Below are 21668 nucleotides of genomic sequence, written 5' to 3'. Positions count from 1 at the left end.
TCAGGGGCAGCTCTGTCCAGCCAGTGGGCAAGGACAGATTATGTGAACAAAATGCCATGCATTCTTTCATACCTTAGGTAAGAAATGCCAAATATGAGCTAGTCAGAAATTTTACCATTGTTATATCAAGATTTTTTAAGGAGCAGTGGAACTCAGTCAATGTTGGGACACAAGATTTCTCCTTCCTTATCACTAGAACCCAGCACTCTTGGAGTAAGGCATCTTCCATCTTAGTTTGATGGATGCAGCTGCTGTTGTTTCTGCTTGTGGGTCCATCCAGGAGCAAGGCTGAGCCCCTAATCCAAACTTTTGGGAGCACACACACACACAGAAACAAGGGTGCAGAGCAAGCAGTGCCTTTACGAGCACACACATACACACACACGCAGCAAATGCACTCACACAAATCCATCAACAGCCCCATCCTGTCCCTCATCTCCAGCCAAACGGGACCGAAGCTCACCAGTGTGAGACACAAATCCCCCACTCTCCAGCTTCACAAGGACACCATGCTCATGGAGCCTTTGGAATTTAAGTTCATCAAATACCCATTCCCAGATCCTGAGCCTCCTTGCCCTGCCACTGGCTTATACCTGGGCTCTTTCCAAATGCTGTTTTCCTCCTACTTGCCAGCTAGTCCAGCCTCAAGTTTGCCAGTGAGTTTTGTTAGTGAAGTTTGCACACACACAGGGATCCCTACAGCACCTGGTCATACACACACCGGGTTGGCCCCAGGTCCTAAAGCCCCTGTGACTCATGGCCTCTTCTCCAGTTGCAGGTGTCCAGACCTCCCGATAAAACACATCTGCACATGCTGATACAGCACAGAAAGCATGGTCAGGCAGAAGATCATCAGAAAAAGTTTTTAATAAGAAGCTGGGATAGACTGCAGTGATGTGTCACAAGGCTGACAAGAGCACTGCTCAAGAGACTTTCCCCTTTTATTCCCCCTTTTATTTTTCCATGCAACTCCACATCCACCTTGGCCCTTTCTCCCTCTGCTCCTGTCTCCTCCCAAAAAATGCGTTTCTAGCTACTTTTCCCCATTAATCTGTTTTGCTACATCTCTACCCAAAATTGCTATTTCTGATATTACTTGGATCCTCTTCCAATACAACATGGTGGGCTTTGCAAGATTCCCTCCAGTATTCCCTTCAATTATATGTGAGGTTTGACCACATTCCCCCTTAAACATCAGTGAAATTTGTCCATCTTTCACAGCAGCTATCTGTAAATTTTGCCAGCTTCTCACTGTTACCAGTGTTCAGCAATTTTTCATCTTGTGACCAGTAGTTCCTCACGGTCTTTTCAGCTGGCAAAACCTCAGGCCAGAGCATGGACATCTGCCTGCATAATGTAAGAAGGTTTAATTCCCAGACAGAAACAAAAAGAAGTGCAGACAACTCTAAATTGCCACGTTTAATACGTGGCAGTATTAAAGGAATGTTCCTCTGCAACAGTCAGGATGCAGTTCATCTACCACAGCCAAATGTTTGGTTCCAGGTTTCATAGAGCTCCAGGTCCTTGGAGGAGACGCTGGGCCGCACAGTCCTGAAGGCACTCTCAAAATCCAGGAAAGCGATGGGCCGTACTTGCTCTGGTAGGATGGTCGCAATGTCCATGGACTGCAGACTGCGGATGGGGCCCAGAGACGCTTCCCGGCAGAGCTGTGTCATGTCTGCCCCAGAAAACCCATCGGATTTCTTAACTATAAGTTCAATTTCCTCTTCATTTAGGGAGCAGTGCTCCTTGGACATGAGACGAGTAACAATCTGCTTCCTGGCTGAGGCCTCTGGAAGAGGGATGTACAGTCTCTTTACCAGTCTCCTTCGGGCAGCTTCATCGATCTCTTGGGGTCGATTGGTTGCCCCAACCACTAGAATACGATCTTCAGAGGAGGTTGTTGCCCCATCTAACTGGATCAGAAATTCAGTTTTTATTCTTCTCGACGACTCATGCTCCCCCTCCCCACGCTGAGACAGAAGAGAATCAATTTCATCGATGAAAATCACTGCTGGCTGTTGACATCGTGCCACAGCAAACAGTGCACGGACCATCTTTTCCCCCTCACCCACCCATTTGGAAGTCAAAGAAGAGGCACTGATGCTAAAAAAAGTTGCTCCAGACTGGCATGCAATGCACTTGCCTATGAGAGTCTTGCCAGTCCCAGGGGGGCCAAAGAGCAGAATTCCTTTAGGAGGACCACGCAACCCAGTGAAGATGTCTGGCCTCAGCATGGGCCAGACCACTATTTCCTTTATAGTAGCTTTAGCAAACTCAACTCCGGCGATGTCATCCCAGTTGACCGGGGGCCCGTGGTCCATGATCTCATGCATAATGAGCTCAACCATTTTTGGTTCTATGTTTTTCAGCCGTTCATCTACAGGCAACAATGAATCTGTTGGTTCTCTTGTGTGAGGTTTACACTGTGCTCCTTCATTTTCACTTCCATCTTGCTTTGGAACTGGAGGAACAAACTTGCCAAATGGACCCCGAGACCTGCCTGCACCCAGAGATTTTTTTACACCTCCATATGATGAGACTGGTGCACGCTGGGGTTGGTTCTGAGATTTCTTTTGCTGATCCGCCCACAGCTGTTCTTTTGCAGTTTTAAAACCTGGAGCACTGCTCTCTTCATTTCTGTTTCTATGCCCTGAAAAACTACTGTTTTCTGTGCTAATGAGAGGCTGGCATGGAGCAAGGCTAGGAATAACTGTGCTGCTTTCATCAGCCAGACCATAGAATGCTTTTCTTTTCCCAGAACTTGCAGACCAAGCAGGTGCAGCTGACTGGTTAAAAAGAGACAAATTTTGCCCATCACAACAGTTACCTGACATTTTCAGAGAACTACTACTTGTGGCTTCTTTACTTCCAAACAGTGGAGTTGCCTGGAAAACTGGTTGAACCCTTTTGCTTAAGGAGGCTGAAGCAGCAAGCAGTGTATCTGAAGTTTTGGTCACAGGGGGCACACGGCTTTGAAGAGACTTTGAAGATGAGGGATGCTCCAGGAGATCTGGTCCCTGACTTGCACATTTTGCTGAGCCAGCACAGAGCTCAGTCTCTCCGGCACTGCCTAAGACACCGAGTTTAGAAAGAGCTGGAGCAGCGGAGGCACTGACCCCTTTATCAGCTTGTACACAGGCATCTGTTGGTGCCATCTGAGAGCTCTGGAAAATTTTGCCAGCCTGCATCCTCTCTTGCACACACTTTAATTCAAATACATTATCTGTTGTCAAGGCAGATTGCCACTTGTCACTGTCATTCTGCTGACACTTTGCCAAAGTCAAAATGTTTTCCGCATAGTTATTCAAGCCAGTCTCCATGTTGCCAGAGTCAATAATTGCAGAGTATTTCTCCGCGTACTTTTTGAACAGGTTGGCAGCACAGGTCTGGGAGATCTCAGAGTTTGCCCATGCATACTGAATACGCAGGATTTTGGCACGGTACTCATCTGCCTTCTGTGCAGGTGTGCAGGTGTCAGAGGTAATAGCAAAGTAACTTCTCTGCCAGTCACTCAGGTGCACGGAGCTGGGGGTGGGGGCCTCCATCACTGATGCTGGAACAGAAAATACCTGCAGTTACAAAATGCATTTCACAGACATTTGCACAGGCTATTTCTCCCCTTTCCTAAATACATGCACATGAAACACATAACATAACATTTCAATTAGAGGAACAGTGCAGCAGATGTTGCAAGATACTCAGGGAGTCCCGACACTTTGCCATTTTCAAAAAGCAACCAGGTTTGTGGTGTAAAGGCATTTAGATTGAGGTTCTCTTTTCTACCCTGTTTGAAAAAAGAAAAGAAGAAGAAAAAAAAAGGGAGGGGTGAAATAAAAAGCAGAGAATGTGCTGCTAACCAGAGGTCTCCTGGGGAGGTAAGCAGACTGCAAAGAATGGTAACAGATGGCTAAGCAAAAATTGGCCTTGTTAAATGAAATCACCAGTGCTTTCACTCTTATTTGACAGAATAAGGCATAGTGCAGAGGAGGACAAATTATACACCGCTGTCAGAATGACTGTTTATTACAGTGATGGTAATAAAAAGGAAACAATGAAGCTAATAAACAAAATTATACACAAAGTCTCTGAGGGGAGGTAAAAGCAGAATGAATAAGTCTGAGTGTGGTAAACTTTCAGAGTAATCTACAGATTCACAGCAAGTTCAAAACTATTTCATTTAGAATGCACTAAAATGTCCCCATTTTACACTTTAGAGAAACAAAGTTCTTGCATATTTAAAGTAATGCTTATTTCTCAGTTTTAAAAAGAGGAATTTAAATTTAATGATTTTTTACTTAAAGAAATAGTAAAGATGACATTTGGATCAGAAGAAGCATTTTTTTAAGACCTGATATGATTTGTTCATGTTTATGATGTATCTTCTTCCTCTGCAAAGCATCATGTGCAAGCAACACCAAGAATGCATCATTTCAGAGGCCACTGGAACAAAAAAAATTAAGAGAAACCTACCGCTGCCTCAACAGGGTTTGCAGAAAGCTCTTAATGTAGTAATTTTGATCTCCTTATCTGTCCATAAGGGATATAATTTCCAGGGTTTTTTTACTTCAGTAAGTTAATAGGATTTTTTTATTAACTTCAATATGTACAAGCACATTCCAGACAGGGAATACTTAAAACAAAAACTATTAAAGAGTAGGTCCACACATTCTGCATCTCTTCCAACAGAGGATGAGTCAACTTGCAGTCTTCTTCTGAATCAGCTACAGACTATGTACAAGTGCAGATGAAGGTACGGGTGCAATGTTCATACAAGACTGGGAAGACAGAACAGAACATAGGGACATAGGGTGTGGGGTCTTTCCTCTCTAATTATTTTTTAAAAGTCTTGCATCAGCATTAGACAACAGAGAGCACAGATGATTATTGTGCATATGATTATATGGTTTACACACATAATAAATAATGAGTAGGTAAACCATTCTCTTTTGAATTTTTTTTTAGATTTCAGCTCAACTTTGTAGAGCTGTTTAGAAAAGTCAAAATACATTTTACCTGCAAATCTGGTGCCTTTACAACCAAATCCAATGAAAACAAAGAAAATAACTACCACAAAAATAAGACTTTCTCTCTGAAAAATTACTGCCATCTTTTGCACCATAAGAAGTCTCACTTCTGCCTACCGAATCCAGGGTAAATTCACATCATAATCCATCTGTAGCTGAGTGACAAGTGACTGAACAGGAGATGAAAGACTTCTCTAAACAACTACTAAACAGCTGTCACTGTGCACATAACTTTTTTGTAACTCTTGAATCAAAATTATCTTATGCACCATAAAAGCTAAGTTCAGAAAAAGTTTAATAGCATGCATTTGCTCCCATGAAATATTCCCATAACTTCCATGATTCAGAAAATAAAACCTCAAGGTCACTACCACTCCCTTAAGGATTTAGCAATCACCTTCACAGCACCGAGGGAAGGTCATAAGAAGTGAACAGTGGTAGCCAGTTTAAAATTTCAGTTTGGTTTTTCACCGAATCAGAGAATGGGTCAGGTTGCCAGGGCACACAGTGGGTTATCTGATCCAACCTCCCTGCTCAAGCAGGGTCATCCCAGAGCACATTGCTGTGTGCGTTGTGACTGTGTCCACACAGCTCTTGAATATCTCCAGTGAGGGAGACTCCAGTCTCTCTGGGCAATCTGTTCCAGTGCTCGGTCACCCCACGTTAGGTGGAACTTCCTTGGCATAAGTTGCCTCTTGTCACCACCGAGAAGAGCCTGGCTCCATTCTCTTCATACCCTCCTTTTAGACACTTATATACTTCTGAGGTATCTCCTAGTATCATATTCTCTCCCCCTATTCTAATCCCTGTTACCTGTCCTCACAGCCTCACTATTTCTCCCCTAGGAGACAGTCAAACGCGCACACGTTCAGCCGGAGCTGTTCCCAGACAAGGACATCGTACTTCCCTCTGAGTGCCTGAAGTTAGGAGGAGGTTTATTCAAGCACTGACACGAGTGAATTTCTGGCACACACAGGCGCATCAGGATACACCAGGGGCACGCCCGCCTGCAGGCCAGGGAACCACCGGGAATCACACGGGCACACCCCCCATTCATAGCCCGCACGCCAGCAATCCCGGCGGGAAGCTGCCCGGGATCGGCTGAGCCCAGCGCGCACAGGACGACGCGGCCCCGCCGGCAGCCACGGCCCTTCAGCCCGGGGCTCCTCAGCCCAGGGCCCCCCGCGGGTCTGGCTGCGGAGGGGTCCCCTCTCACCACGCCGGGAAGCCGAGCCCGGAGCCTTGAGGGCTCCTCGGCGGCGCCGACCCCTCCACAGGGACGAAGGGACCCCCCTCCCCAGGCCCCAGACGGGCTGCGCGGGGCCCGGGAATTCCCGCAGCTCCGCCACTCCCGCCCCGCGCCACGCGCGCCCCCCGCACCCACCGGCCGCCGCCGCCTCCGCGCACAGCGCGCGCTCGCGCTGCTTCCAGCCCCGCCCCCGTCCTACCCGCCAATCAGGTAACAGGGCTCCGCGAGACGCAGCCAATTAGAGAGCGGAAGGGAGGGCGAGGGGGAGAGGGGCGGGCTCGGTTTGTGACGTCATCGGGCTCGCCGAGGCGCTGGGTGGGAAGGCGCGCGGCGGTCCCCATTGGCTGCGCCAGAGGCGCGCGCCCTCCAATGGGCGCGGGGTCCGTGCCTTGGGGGCGGGGCCGGGCCCGCCCCGCCTTCAGCGCGCGGGCCGATGCACGCGTGCTCTGCGTCCCCCGCCCAGCTTCTTCCCATCGCCCCCCCCGTCCCACCCGTGCCCTTCCTCGGCTTCCCCGCTAAATCCTCCGCTGGCGGGCCCGGGCACGCCCGTCTGGTCCCGGCAGGCGTGTGCCAGTCGGTGTTCCGGCTGCCGTGGCTTGCCCAGGGCGGCTTTGGCGGCCTGCCAGCCCTTGCCACGCGCCTCGCAAAAACTTTCTTCATAAAGGAAGGCTTGGTTCCTCGGCTGGAAGTTAGAGCGGCCGAGAAGGGAGAGGCTGGAGAATGTCACGTTTATTGCCTGTCCAGCCCATTTTCAGTAGCGGCGGGAAATGCTAACACGGAGATGCACTGTTCCTGCGAGGCAGAGGAGGCCCTTCCCTTCATGCACAGTTCGGTGACCAAAGGAGCAGAATTGCTGCGGCTCTTTCTGTGCCAAACTCGACTCTGGCTGCTCAAAATGGCAGGGTGGCAACCTCCCATCAACACACCCCAGTTACCTGCTGTTCCTTCCTCTCCTCCCAGTAAAAAGACCCCCTGGGTGCCCTTCGCTCTCCTCAGAGGTGTCCATGCAGTTGGGTCCTGGGCTCGCTCCTTGGCAACCCTACTCTGAGCAGGACAAGCTCCACGAGAGGCAGGTTCCAGGGAAGATGGGCCCAGACAAAGCCCTGGCCCCCGTTGTGACTTGGGTGTCAGCGATGGGCACCCGACCCTTCCTCGCACACAGCACTCGACCTCCACAGCCGCCTGTTCATCTCCACTCCTGTGGCACAGTTGCAGGGCCACCACAGCAGTGTCAGAAAGTGGTGCTGTCTAACACTCCTGGAAACAACAGCTGCTGGACAGGCCTTTTTGGGAGGACAACTCTGCTGAAGGTCTGAGCAGCAGTAGCTGGACTTTGTGGCAGAGGGACACGATGAATGGCACAATACCTTGCAGGGCAAAAGATGGTGGCCCAGGTGGATGTATGCCATGTGCTGAATCTGATTGTGGAGTCCCTAGCTGGATCACACCAACCCACATCCAAATTAGCACATCAAACTAGATGCAAATTAGCACACTAAGCTCCAATTACACTTCTGGTATTAACATAGACACTTGTGCGTGGGTGGACATTTAATTTCCCATGAGAAACATTTCTTGCAGTTACTGTCAGGTTTTTGTTATACATTAAGCTTGTTACACCATTAGTGCAGACAGCATATTAAACTGTCTGGGCTAGTATGCGAGCTATCATCTCAGACCCAACTGGGCTAACCTAATTGGGCTCTAAACCCAACATTTAGAGTTTGTGACACTGCTGCCATCAATTTTTTCCCAAGGCATGCTTCCCCAATTTCCCTTGGGTTGCACATGGGCAGGCAGCAAAGGAACCTGCAGCTGCAAGCTGCCCCTGGGGACACAGTCAGGCAGGACTAATGACATGGGCTCCTTCCCTGTCCTACCTGATGGCTCTGGAGCTGCAAACCAAAGCCAAAGCTGGGCAGCTGGCTCCAGTGTCAGATCCAGCTGCAGGACTGTGCAGAACTTTACAGAAGGAATGGCATGGCCCTTGTTACATCCATGTATTTTTCAGATGCATGTTGCTGAGGAGGAACTTCCCTCAGGAAAGTTTGCAAACTCCCATTTGCAAAGTAATTAATTTGAAGGACACACTGAGGAAAAAGTGATCGATGGTGAAAATCAGGGCACTGACTTGATATTAGTGGGGAAGTTGGACCTCTTACAGCACATCTGGCATGAATAAGATGGGAAAAGCTTGTTTAAGAACAAAGACAGACCATAATCATAGATTTGTTTCTATTTATTAATGTTGCCAGTTAAAAACTACATGTCTGTTCAGCAGGGTTTGGACACAGATTTTAAAGGAAGTTGACAGCTCACAAATTACAATTAGAGCATTAAGCATCTGATTATTTTTCCATTTAAGTCACACAAACTCTACATATGCTATGTAGATATTATCTACTGATGGTTATTTAATCTTTCCCCACCAACCACCATCAGAACTCATCAGAGTTCTCAGTTTTATTTCTCTTTCTGTCTTTGAGCAATTGAAGTTTATACCTCTCAAAGTTTAGACTGGTGCTGTAAGGGAACTGCAATGTGAGTACCACTCATCACATATGTTATCCTTACAGGAAACAATAACAACAACAAAACAACAACCATGAGCAGAACCTTATATGTAAAGGCAAGAGTAAATTAGAAATTTAATATTTATAATGCAGTTCAGAGTATAATATATTACCAATACTTTCATAAATACAAATCTTTTCAATATTTCACCATCAGTAATAAAATATAATCTGTCATTAAGAATGTGAATACTGTACTAGTACTCTGCTACTTTTAAAAAAAATAAATTGTGGTTACTGAAAAGTTAGCTTTTTTCCTCCTTCTCTGATAGCTGCAGTTGTCCTTGTGGGTATTCTACTAAAGTACAATTCTGAGATTTTGTAATTATTTTTAATATCGAACAGTATTAATTGGCACAGACTGTATTAGCTTTTGCACAAAAGGCACCATAAATGCAGGTTAACATACCAACTATTCATAAATACAGTGTTTCTCACTTACAGATAAGTTGCAAAGTTACAGAACAGAAACAGCAGTTATGTTCTTCTTTCAAAATGTTCTTTTCAACACTTGTTCTTGAGTTGATTACATAGCCCAGATTTCCTTTTCAGATGACCTAACATTAGTAGTTTACAAAGGAATTATCGCATGGGAAAAAGAGGGTGTTAGAGACTGAATACTATGAAGGCCTTCACTAGTTACATATTCAATTCATCCCAGAATTTCAGAAAAACTAGAACTGTGAACTTCAGATTTCTGTATTGGGCTAGCCATGGGGAAATGTAATTCTATGGGTCTCGTCACTGTTGTTTATTAGAAGATTTACGTGTCACTTCTATTAAATAAATTAACTTTTACTGTATTTATATTTTAAATTAGCCTTTATCCTAAATTCTTTGCCAACTGGAGTTTTGGTATCTAGACAACAGCCTTTTCTAGAACTGGTATCCATATACTGAAAAATGCTTAACTGAATATTGATTTTGGCAAGATTTTCCCACAAATGTCTAGAGGGATCTATATCTAATTTCTGGGCTGTTGGGAACATTTCACTCCTCCTGAGTTTGGATGTGCAGCCTGCCTGCATCCCAGTTTTACAGCAGTTTGAGGCTCACACAGGTGTGCATCATCCACCCCTGCTCTGGTTTCCATGGAGAAGATTTCCACCAACATCTTCTTAAGTTTAATTCAATGTTGCCTTACCTTATGCCTTTCTTTTCCAATACTTAATAGTCACATTTTAATCTCAATTACAGTCACTTAACACCAAAGCAACTCCATTTCATTTCAGTGGAATTATCCTGGATTTACTCTATGATAGCTTTGATCCAAATCTGATTTATTTTTTTTTTTAATCCCTGGACAGACCTGGTTATATATTTCAAATGCAGAATACTGGTCTGTCTCATAGACAAACTGTAATTCCTCTCTGGCTCCAAGATTCTAGAGTTTTCATAATGTAAAAGTTGTAAAATTGTATCAGTGTGGATCATATGTGTTATGGATGAACACTGTTTTCCAGGTCATGAGAATGAAGGAATGTTGTTTTAAAAAAGACTAACAGAGAAAGGAAACAACTGCCAGCATTTTCCACTCTCTTCAGTTTGCCAATCTATTGCATTGTGCTACTACAGCAAAGCTTAATTTCATATTGGTTCTGCTAAATAGAATGGTGCTATCAAAATTTCTGATACTGTGGATGAGAGGAGTGTCTTGTGAAATGGCCGAGTCACCTCCTCGAATATTACAGGGTTTTGCTAGATTGATTTGTCATCCCATTCTGGGAAATCAGTTCCTTAAAGAAATAGTAGTCCTTCCAAGTTTGCACCTCAGATGTGAGAGATTAAGAATCAACAGAAAAATCCACACAGTCCATATTCAATTTAGTTAATCCCTTCTGGAAAGACAGTGGGTAGGAGCAGACCATGTGCCAAATTAACTGTCCCATTCCATGTTTCATGGTGTACTTGCAACTTCCCAGCCGTAGGAAGTATATTCGCAAGGCATGGAGGAAGAAAGCTGAATAATTGTGCAAGTTGTTCAAGATGTTTTAGAAGTTAATATGAGCAGTAAAAGGAAGATTAAAATGCAAATGTAGAAATTAATCCTAAATATTATTTTTCTTGGAGTAGCTAAGTAGGTTGTTCTTATTTGCATAGAAATAACTGTCTGGAATCCATGTTTTAAAAACAGCAAAAGTACTTCTTAAAGTCAGGTATTGTTCTGACTTCCCTTTTACCTCTGACTTTCATTTTAGGTCTTTACTGTACCTGCCTTCAACAGGATGACATATCAATGGTTTGTGTCAAGTACACGTGATTTGACTTTCTGTGAAAGTTGTTTTCCAGTATTTTCATATTCCACGTATCACTGTTACTGGACGAAAACCACTGAAGAGGGAACCACTGCATATTTTGAGTGTTAGTTCTCTTAATTTCTATTTTTACTGTCAATTTTTTACACATTTGTTAGCTAATTTGAGAAACGAAAAGTAACATTTTTTGCCGTCACATTTCTTAGCACATTTTCTCAAAGATTTATTACACAATGAAGTAAGCAGAACAGTAGCCATAAAAAGTAATCATAACTTAGTTTCACAGAACATATCTTACAGATTATTTTCAAGTAATCACTGCTTATAGTAACTTGGTTAAAAATACAGAATGCCAGGTAGCACATGGCTTTTGACAAAATTCTTCATTGAGAGTTTTTAAGAGGCCTCATTATGAATGATCAAAGTGGGAACCAAAAGCCAGCATAACTTCTTTGCTGATATTTGACAAAATGGCTGTTTTAAAACCAAACCCTTTAGGGGAAAGTAGAGAACCTGCCAGAAGGATGGTTAGTGTTCACTTAGTGGTCACTCCCCTCAATGTGGCTATGCAATGAAGGAAGTCTTGAAGTCCTTTGTCCTTTGTTCATTTACAAAATTACTGCAGTATGTCATGACATGACAGTGCCCCAAATTCTAACAATAACATTTGTGCATGCCTATTTAGAAAGGACCCAAACAGGTTACTAAACTTCCCCAACTTGGATTTCTTCTGAAGTCATAGTAACGTTAAATTCATTGGTTATAAGACCTCTCAGTTTCATCTGTGAGGGAAGGAGTGGCTGTGCTAGAGGAGTGTGGGGACAACAGAGGGAGCACTAACCCTTCTGTTTCCATTGCCTGGTTGAATAAATGATCTCGATTACAAACTGGTAAGAAATGACAGCTTGAGTCTCCTTGGCTATGTGCGTCCTGGAAACAGGCAAGATGAAACTACAGTAAATAAAAATTACAACGCAACTTGCTGGCAAGGATTTTGCTACTGCAGCTGGGCTATGTAACAACAGTTTTTGTATCTTTTTCCTTCTTAATTTTACTTTCCCACCTGCCCCTAAAATAAAACTTGGCAACACAAAGAAAGCCAGTTAATTACCTCATCTCCACTTGTACTTCACTGGCGTTACTCCTGTTGGTGGTTTTGCTCCCATGTTTTCAGAAGATCAGTTGCCAGCTGTGAGATGTGCTGCCAGGCAAACTTGATGTGGTTGGATTCCACTGTGCGGGAACAAATAGCAAAACGTAGCACAAACTTCTCTCGCAGATGGCTTGGGACCAGATGAATCTTCTTGGCCTCATTAATGCTTTTAAGAAGTGCCTCGTTTAGTTTATTTGAGCCCTGAAATCATTGTAATTCAATAGATATGCGGATGAATTTCAGAAGCAAGTCTGGAATATGTAAATCCTACCAAGCAGCCAAGCCCAAGTACCACCAGTAACAAACAGCCATTTTCTCTTCTCTCAGTGCTTTGCTATCAAAGCATTACAAAAAGATGACAGTGTAAGAGATAACTTTTGAGTTACAAAGAGATTTATGGATTACCTTGAGTTTAGAAGCAGTGTTCACACTGGGGCATTTGTTATAGCTGAGTGCTTTTTTTGCGACCTAAGGTCATGTGCTATGTAAAAGCATTCATTATTGTATCCATGTCATTACACTCTTCTTGGATCTAATCAAACAAACATAGGAGGAAGTTTTGCAATGAGCTATACTAACTTTGGTAAAACAAACCTTTCAGTCTTCCCTTAAGCGTGGCTGCTGTAAGAGTCTTTTGAATTTGAATATGGAAATCTTACCCTTAATTGAGAAATTGTTAAGGTAATGTGTCCCTGGCATAAATAAGTTTCGTACTATCAGTGGAAGCCCTAAAAAGGCATTTGCCTGAAATTCTATAGGAAGTATCCACCACAGAATCCTACAGAGTGGTTTTTTTGTGTGAAGGAATTTAGAAATGTGGTAAACTGACCCACCCGCTGGAAGTAAACAGTCTTCTGCATTCGAGAAACAAAGATATAAATGTTAAATGTCTTGCAGAAGGTCAGAAAGACTCTACATGCACTATTGAATTTCATCTCCTTCTAATGTACTTAATTTTCCTTATGCACAAACAGTAAGGTGAGGACTACTGGTTCTTTTACAGGTCCAGCTAATGTTGAATCAATGTTTTTCCTGATCATGTCCATCAGTATTTGGAAATAAAACAAAAGATGTCATCAGATTTTCAAAAACAGTAGTAAATCACTTTAAATGAAAAGAATGAATGAAGACATCTCCAAAATCTTGGGAATTTTGTCAGATTTAACATCACAGGGTGAAGTGCTAGCCACATATCTTTGACAGTCTTTGTTAGCCAAAAATTAAAGGAACCCATCTGTCTACTTTTTTTATCAGTAGACTGAGAGATGGCTCCAGCTTTGCTGGACAGTTTGCTATAATAGTTTAGGATATATCAGGTTGATCTGGAGTGCTATAATTTTATTCTTTGGGGAAGTATCTTAGCTATTGCACAACCTTTACTCTTTCTATTACACTTGAAGTAACGGAATTGCAAGAGATTCTGGGAGCATCTGCGCTTTTCCTGCAGTGTTCTTTACTGAACACTGAGGTAAAAGAGCACAAATGGTCCAATCCATCTGTTCAGCAGCAATTTTGTTACTGTAGCAGCATAGGTCTCCTTGAAAACATCTGTATCAGAAAACACCTTCTCTCAAATCTGGGCAGTTGTGACTCCTGCTTAGCCTTTTCCATATAAAACCAAAGCATAAGGCAGACAGTTTCCCATTGGCAGTAAGGATAAATGTATAATTTTCATGGTTTTGGATCATATTAAGAGAGAGAGTTGGACTGAAGTCAAAACCTTGTTCTGACTTAGCACAAGTTCTTTGGAATTCTGTATGACATCCTGAAATTCATGGCTTAGCCTTACTCTTCTAGGAGACATTTATGCAACTGGAATGCTCCTAACTAAGAAAATGGAACAGCTTTGGTGTTTGCAAGTCCCCATTTATTACAGGTCAGTCACTGTTGACAATGATGTCCTGCTTTCTTATCAAAGGTAATACATTATTGAAATGACAATCCTTGCCTTTAATATGAAATGCACAGCACTGACTTTTAGGCAATACCAGCAGTTACACGATGTTAAGTTGGCAGGTGTGAGGGGAGGACGGAGAAAGATTCATGTATCTTTCTTCTGTTCTACTCTCACAGCTCCACCTTAGGGCTGCTGTGACACTCAAGTGTCACGTCAAATTGAAGTTAGTAGTGACTAATCCTCTCCCAGAGCTTTGAGAAGCCAGCTTTGATTGAGTCTGTGAGCTTCAATAAGACAGCATTCTCACTCCCTTGGAGAAATGACTAGCTTGACTTGTATTCATTTGCAGTCATGACAAGGAGGCCAAAACCTAACCCTTTGGCATGATACATTTGATGTATTAATTATAATATGAAAGTCATAGGTAATGAGTCCATTTGCTCCACAGTGTGAAAAGCAAAAAATTGAGTGTTACAGCTAGGCAAAAATATATAAAAAAGGGCTTCTCAAGAACAAAGGAAGGAAGAAAAAATATTTCATAGTTTTACAGCTGTGCAGTATTATATAGTTCAAGTCTCCTGACCCATAGTCCTACTGTAATTACATAAAAGTTACAAATATTCTGCTTCTAAAATGCATTTTAATAAGAATTATAAAAATCACAGGAAGATTTTTCAAGCAGTGATATATAAAAGGAAATAAAGCTGCAAAAATAGCTATAAAAACATCTTTATTTAAAAGCTTGTTAGTTTTGTTTTCTTTTTCTCGACCAGTTAGGCAAGCAATGAAAACACTGCTCTTTCAACACTGGTTTTCAGTAGAATCAGGCCTTTATTCTACAATTTTTCCAAAACTTTCTTAGCTAGGGGTTCAGTATTTACCTCCTACTGAAAATTGTCTTTCCCTGTAGATGTAATTTCTTCCTCATCAGGGACAGGAGAACAGATGTAGATGAGCTACTGGTCTGATCAAAAGTGACAATTCCTGTGTTGCTATGCTCTATTTCACCAGGACTGTTCCTTTAAAGTAAATGTAGAGCACTGACTTAACAGCTGTCTCTGGATCTGCAAAACTAGTGTTTGCTTGTTCCATGTGAGAGAGCAGACTGCAACCAACATCTTATTGCACAATAAAAACCACAGAACCTATTCCTCAAAATCTTTTAAAATTCTTGTTAAGAAAGATATTATATTCATGTTTCCATTTACTGAAAAAAATCCACATTCTCAAGTGTGTTCATCCTGTAGGGACAGTTCTTTTTTTCCTTTTATTTTGAACAATATAAATTCAAAACAAACAATTTTCCAATTCCAGATGAATTCACCATTACTTCATTGTTAAAGATTTGTTAGCTTCTTCAGCCAGTTGCATCAAACTCGGGTAACTGGGGCAACTGAATGACTGGTGAAAGAATTTGTGACAAATAGTAATACCACACTACCCAGAAGGAGCCAAAATGTGCTTGCAAGCCTTCAGAAAAGCTAAAAGCTAATTTAGGTATCATGTGAACTAGAAAACACTAGTGCTATTATCATTGTTGCTTGGTGGTCAGATTCAGTGTCCCAATCCAGTCCTTTACAAAGGCTTTAGTTGCAAGCTCCTATATGAAATGAGTTCATTACCTAAAATAAGACACTGATCCCCTTCTAGTGTCTGATTAAACAATGAGCCCTCCCAGTTACTGCAGCTTTTATGCTTTGAATGCAGAGTGAGATTTTTCTAGTTTCTGTCAGGCAAGGTCTCCACATCAATGAACTTGGTACTTTGAGAGATTCTGGAGTATAAAAGGCCAAGCAGGGCAAAAGGATCACGTTCAGCAATAAAAAGCAGACCAGGGCCAAGGGCACTTGGGAAGGTGGCCTCCCATGTAACCTGTTCTTATACATACCTTACTTCAATTTTCCATGTTTTAACAAAATTGTCTTAAGCTTTTAATCTGCTTTGTTCTACAGGAACTCCCTTTGCTTTCCTTAAAAAATAATCAAGTATATGATTACAAAGATTATATTCAATTGCATGTTATTCTGTTGCTATAAAACATGACAGAAGAAATAGGAGGTCTTACCTTCAGCCGAAAACAGACTAGTCCCAAGACAACCTCAGCACAGATCTCAAATCTTCCATCCTGAAGGACTAAGTGTTCAAATTGATGTGACAGCCTGACGTGCTGAGAAGAGAAAGAAGGTATCTATGTTGTATAAATTTGATTCATCAAGAGAAAAGGTTTGCTAAAGTATTTTCCATTCCTTTTCTCTGTTCCTTCTTCTGATATGTGATAATATTCACGTGTCGCCATCTGTTTATGTTAAGTTACATCCCATTTATGACTTCCAGAGACCATACTGAGCCATTGCTATATATTATTAGCTCAGACTATCTTAGGCAGTACTAGCCTATTTCTTAATGAGACATTTCAGCACAATTTCATATGACACCATATTAATAGTAAATAATTTTAATAATTCTCCTTTAGGTTTTCTACCACTGTCAGTTTGGGCTGGGAATGGCTAGAGTCCAAAAGACTTTAGAGGGGAAAGGGGAAACGCACAGATACAGAGAGAAAAAGTTGTCACAATTCCAGTGCAAATTAAGCTGGAAAGATACACTTTTTAGAAGAGTTAACTTAATGGATATCTGTGAAGAAGGGGAGAACTTGCTCAGTCTCCTGACCTGGGTGCTCAGCTTCAGTTGAAAAGAAAGGTGATGGCAGTATAATCAGGAAAATTAATAGCAAATCTCAGCAAACCTGTTGATAAGTTACTGGGGAAAAAAGAATGACACTGGGCACCCAGTCAGAGGAAGTATTTTGAAGCATAGGAAACCAGTGCTCTTCCAAAGTCAAATAAATAGGAAAAATATCAACAGGCATGGTACCAACCAGCTGAGAATTCTTAACATCAGTCAGTGATACTTGAGTGCTCATATCATGTTTGGCTTTGCTTTTTTCCAAACAGAAAATGAATTCAAAACTACTTGGGAGAAAAGAACCTATATCCTCATCAGTTCCCCTCTCACTGGCTATAACACCAGCTTAGTCCTCACTACCCTAAAAAAAAAAAAAAGGTAACACAGCAACAGCAACCAGCTATTAGAATAACAGTTGTCTTCATGCAATAGCCTGTCTACACCAAAGTTATCTGAAACATCTAAACAATATGTTAAAAGGTTCTTTAGCTTTGATATATTTATTATTGCAAAAAATTTACAAAAATAAACAACTAAGCCCATGTCTTTTCTTGCTTTTGCACTTTGACCTTTTGCAAGTTCAAGGACAGATATCAAACCAAAATGAAATATTTCACTTTGGGCGAGGGTTAAATGTGGAATGTTTCATCTCAAAGGAACTTCTTCCAAAAGGACAAGAATAAAGCAAAACAGAAATTACAGAAAAGAAAAAAAGAAAAAGAAACCAACACATTTTGCAATCTTAATTATAGCTTTCTGATGGTTTTTTATTTCTTCAAATAGAAAAACACAGTTTATACTGAATCAAAATATTGCTTCAAAACCTTCACATTGGGCATACTGGTACCCTACACAACCAGCCAATCCTCCTGTTGTTACCACTTCCTCTCTGCTGTTTGTTACATTCATTTAACATCTCCCTCTAAAATTAGCCTAAAAGCTCTTTGAGCCAGGAATGAGACCAATAAAATGCCCAGTCCTTTTCAGGGCATTTGAATGTTCTGCTGATATGAGGAGCATAAGTTTACGGCTATGAAAACCGACAAGAAGTATCTGTATACATATAGATACTTGTATGCAGAAATGCATGGAAATCATATGTTAAATAGGCATCTGTGTTGTAATGGTCTTTCACTGTCTCCTCCTATCCTCATGTTCTATGGTTTTAACCAAGCATGTTAAAAGACTCTGCAAAATTCCACACTGCATATACTATGTCTTGGAAATCAGAGCCATAAAACAGATCATGTTCAATGAGATGAGAATTTCAGAACTGTTCAGCTAAACGTAATCAACTGTGTTTCATCAAAATTTATCTGGGTAAGAACTGAATAAAATAAAAATTTAAGATTTGGCTTACTGTGAGAAGTTTGTACAAGAAAGCTCTGGACCCATCCTGTACAATTAATAGCTGGTATTTATGCCCACTTTTTGCACTAAAGGATTTTTCAGGAATTTGAAAGAAATAAAAGCAAGGGAAAATAGAAAATATTCAGTAAGTCAGAAAACAAAACTTAAAAAGTATTTTGGATTCATGTCGGGATGCAAGTACTTTTATTCATGGCTAGTCTTAAAAAGTAGCAATAATTGGTAAAGACACTGGGGGGCACCAAGAGTTTTAGATTTTACAGAAGTGGAAGGAGAGAAAGTGATGATTTAACATGGAAAGCTTTGCTTAAATACAGTTACCCAAGGCCCCGCACCTTTGAACTATTAGCTATTGTCCTGAATTGCTCTTACCAACAGTAAAGTTAAATATTACTAAGCCTGGAAGTTCAAACTCTGTAAAACCAAAGGGCTTTTAGGTATCACACCTTCCTCTGTCAGCCCAAAAGCTGCACCCACACTCTGGACATGAGCACTGCAATAACTCTCAGGAGGACACGTGTGGCTTTAGTGCTTCAACTTTTCAAGACAACACTGTGAAAATAAAGTCCTGTTTGTAGAACTGCAGGCACTGCAACTAAGGATAGGAAGGAAGAAGAGGTAAAAAACTGATAGGCTGTTCTCAATTTTCTGCTGAATGGGTACATACCAAGCCTGGATATTTTAACCCTTCAAGTGCTTCTGATTTTGACATCTGTGTCAGGCTGTGTCCCTAGCACCGTTAACTGAAAGCTAGCATTCAAATATTTAATCTTTCAAATTTATTTTATTTAACACTGTCATGTACTTGAGAAAAAAAGTGGATGTACACAAACCAACTCACGTACTGTTTCTAGCAGTATCATCTGAGCAAACTGGTCTAGTTGATGGTGTCCCTGCCCATGGCAGGGGGGTTGGAGCTAGATGATCTTTAAGGTTGCTCCCAAGCCAAGCCATTCTATGATTCTATGATTTAGAGATTTGGACAATCCCTTCATCACATGGGTTCTCAAAGTGGAATCACATGGACAGTGTTAGTGTCCTGAAATGTCTGAAATGTCCTGAAATGTACAGGAACAGAATATCAGCCCTGGTCTTCACAGTGAAAGTTACCTGATTGAAGAAAAGAAACTTGTAAGGAATTTTTATGTGTCACTATTATCTCAGGTAAATAACCCTTGCTCTTCTTCAGTGAGAAGGGAAACAACAGAGAGATCTAATGAATTTGGTTATTTAGGATTAAGGGAAATGTCTTCCATAATCAATAAAAGGAGCAGAAAACTTGTGAGGCATTAAGATGTGGTCCCTATTTTAAAAATCTGTATTTCTGTATGTGTATTTGTGAATATAAATATGAATCCTTCTCCACTGAAATGTTTAAACTGATTTTGAATTTTTGGGCAAAGCCTTCAAGAGCCAAAACAGTTTTTAATTGCAGGAACCTTCTCTGAAGCATAAGAGTACACTACTGTGTACATGCAAATGAGCACACCAGCCTAGTCGTGATCACTTCATACTTTTCCTCCTACAGATTTCACCTCTTTGCCTGCCTTAGCTTGCATCCCACTACACTCTGAAGGAAAATGCTGTCAAAAGAGTCTTCTCAATAGCCACTTGGACTGTGCCACTCCCCTGTTGAAATGCTATGTCTGGCATTGCTGTTCTTTACAGTTCCAGTTTCTTGGACTCTGCTGTTAATTTTTAATGGAATTCATTATCCTTAGTGAAGAAAGAAGCATGTGTAATCTGATGACTTCTGGTCCTAAGGAGAATTCAACTGAGTCATAATGTTCATAGAGATTGCATACAAAAGCACGCTAACTCCTAAATTTCTCAGATTACTTCTGAGCTCTTGGAGAGGACTTAAACCAACAAAGGAGTAATACATGGTCAAGCAGTTTGCAAATGGGCCATTTACAAATGGGCCATTTGAGTTTCACATTTATACTGACTTGGAGTGGTTGGAATCAGTCCAGAAATCCATTATTGTTGTTGGTTTCACCCTGTTTGTACATCTCCTCTGTGGCTTTGGGACTTACCTCCAAAATTTGTATTTGTCTCTCCCCACATCCTTCAGAGATGACTGCCCTCCACTTTATCACTGCTTTGAAACCTATACTTTGCAATAGGTTAATATTACATGCTGTGTGCGAGAGAAGTGCATAACGAATGTTTGGAAAACAAAAAAAATTACTGTATCTAAATCCAAGTCACACATTCTCATGTCCCAGGAATATTTTGGTTCCTAAATGCCATCCTCAAGCAAGTGCCAGGTTGCAGTGGTTATTGAGTCATCTGATGTAAACTTTAAGGCTGCAAAGATAACAAACATCTTTTTCTTAAAACATACTAATAGAAGAGGGGAAGAAAAGAAGACAGAAAAAGACAAATAATTTTTGTGATAGTTTAGATCCAGGAAAAAAAAAGGTTATGAAGAGACTGTTGCAGATGTCTTTGGTTTTCCATATAGAAACTTGCTAATTACACAACAAATAGGGTGGCTTCTTAAGGACATACAAGTGGTTTTTCCCTCTATATCATATCAGAAGCTCATCACTATTTGAAATCTCAAATCACTTTGTAAGTATTATCTGGCTGCGCAAAAGAAGCCTAACTAGAAATCTATAAACACTGCATAGATCTTCCCACAGTTTTCCAACTCAAGTGTCCTTTTTTTTTTTCCCCTAGGTGATCACAGCATCTATGTTGGGATTTTTAAAAGGTCAGCTGCAACATGTTTAAAAGAAAGCAATTTTTCAAGGCCAGGCACTGGGATGAGCGATATTAAAGGGCAGTTAACAAGCAAAGTTAAATTCAAAATTATTTTTAATTTGGAAATTTATATATGGGTTTGAAAATATAAACCAGTGTCAGGCTGGTTTACATACTTCATTACTATTCTATCCAAAGTAAAGCCATTACAGTGTATCTGGAGCTCACGATAATTCCCAAGAGTAAAATGTGCAAGATATGAAACACATTTCTAATTTTTATTTTGCAGCTACCGATATAACTTTACCATCATGTCTGAAAACTCACAAGAGATATCTTAAATTCTGTTAGAGCAGGGAGCAAATTAAATGCAATTATTTATTGAAATTTAAGTTCAAAGAGGCTTGCTGGAGATAGAAGTTACTGGGTTTTTTTTAAAAAGATGCTCTGGATCCCACTGAATCAAACCAGCATTCATTGGGGGGAATGAGGAGGGGGTGAGGAGAAATTAATGATTCCAGTTTGAAGAAGTATACAGTAAGCCAAATTCTGCACTTAATTATCATAACTTATTTTTATATCTACAATGGAGAACAATGTAGTCCTTAATGAAATATAAAACATACACACTCAGTTCTACAAGCCCTTGGAAATCTAGTTATCTAAATTACCTTCACAAATAAGGTTTTATTTTGGAGTCAATATTTTTAAGAAAAGATTCATTTGCTTAACCTTCCTGAACTGTATTGTTC

At 41.3% G+C, this 21668-nt stretch overlaps 2 protein-coding genes across 6 annotated transcripts in view; both read right to left on the bottom strand.

The window, feature by feature from the left end:
* Positions 1 to 848: 848 nt before the first annotated feature.
* Positions 849 to 6286, bottom strand: FIGNL1 (fidgetin like 1). 4 transcript variants are annotated; one of them, XM_027743657.2, is made up of 2 exons: positions 4474 to 6286; positions 849 to 3556 (listed from the first exon to the last, which is right to left on the bottom strand). In XM_027743657.2, the coding sequence occupies exon 2, from the start codon at positions 3546 to 3548 to the stop codon at positions 1473 to 1475; it is 2076 nt and encodes a 691-aa protein (XP_027599458.2). In that variant the 5' UTR covers positions 3549 to 3556; positions 4474 to 6286; the 3' UTR covers positions 849 to 1472. The 4 variants fall into 4 exon arrangements, with proteins under 4 accessions (XP_027599458.2, XP_027599454.2, XP_039234122.1 ...); XM_027743653.2 differs by having other exon boundaries at positions 4669 to 6286; XM_039378188.1 differs by having other exon boundaries at positions 849 to 4778; positions 5425 to 6286.
* A 2213-nt stretch (positions 6287 to 8499) lies between these two features.
* The window catches only part of DDC (dopa decarboxylase), a 72429-nt gene continuing 59260 nt past the window's right edge, over positions 8500 to 21668 (bottom strand). For both annotated transcript variants that reach the window (XM_027743624.2, XM_027743625.2), the window contains exons 13-14: positions 16220 to 16321; positions 8500 to 12458 (exon numbers count right to left, since the gene is read on the bottom strand). In XM_027743624.2, coding sequence (XP_027599425.1) covers positions 12243 to 12458; positions 16220 to 16321 — 318 coding nt within the window. In that variant the 3' untranslated portion in view covers positions 8500 to 12242. The remainder of the gene's footprint in view (positions 12459 to 16219; positions 16322 to 21668) is intronic.

Source organism: Pipra filicauda, unplaced genomic scaffold (genome assembly GCF_003945595.2).
Source record: "Pipra filicauda isolate LSUMZ 115617 unplaced genomic scaffold, ASM394559v2 scaffold130_size2058158_pilon, whole genome shotgun sequence".
Classification (NCBI taxonomy): Eukaryota; Metazoa; Chordata; class Aves; order Passeriformes; family Pipridae; genus Pipra; species Pipra filicauda.
Note: the sequence above shows the minus strand (reverse complement) of the source record. Positions and strands in the feature narration are given on the sequence as shown.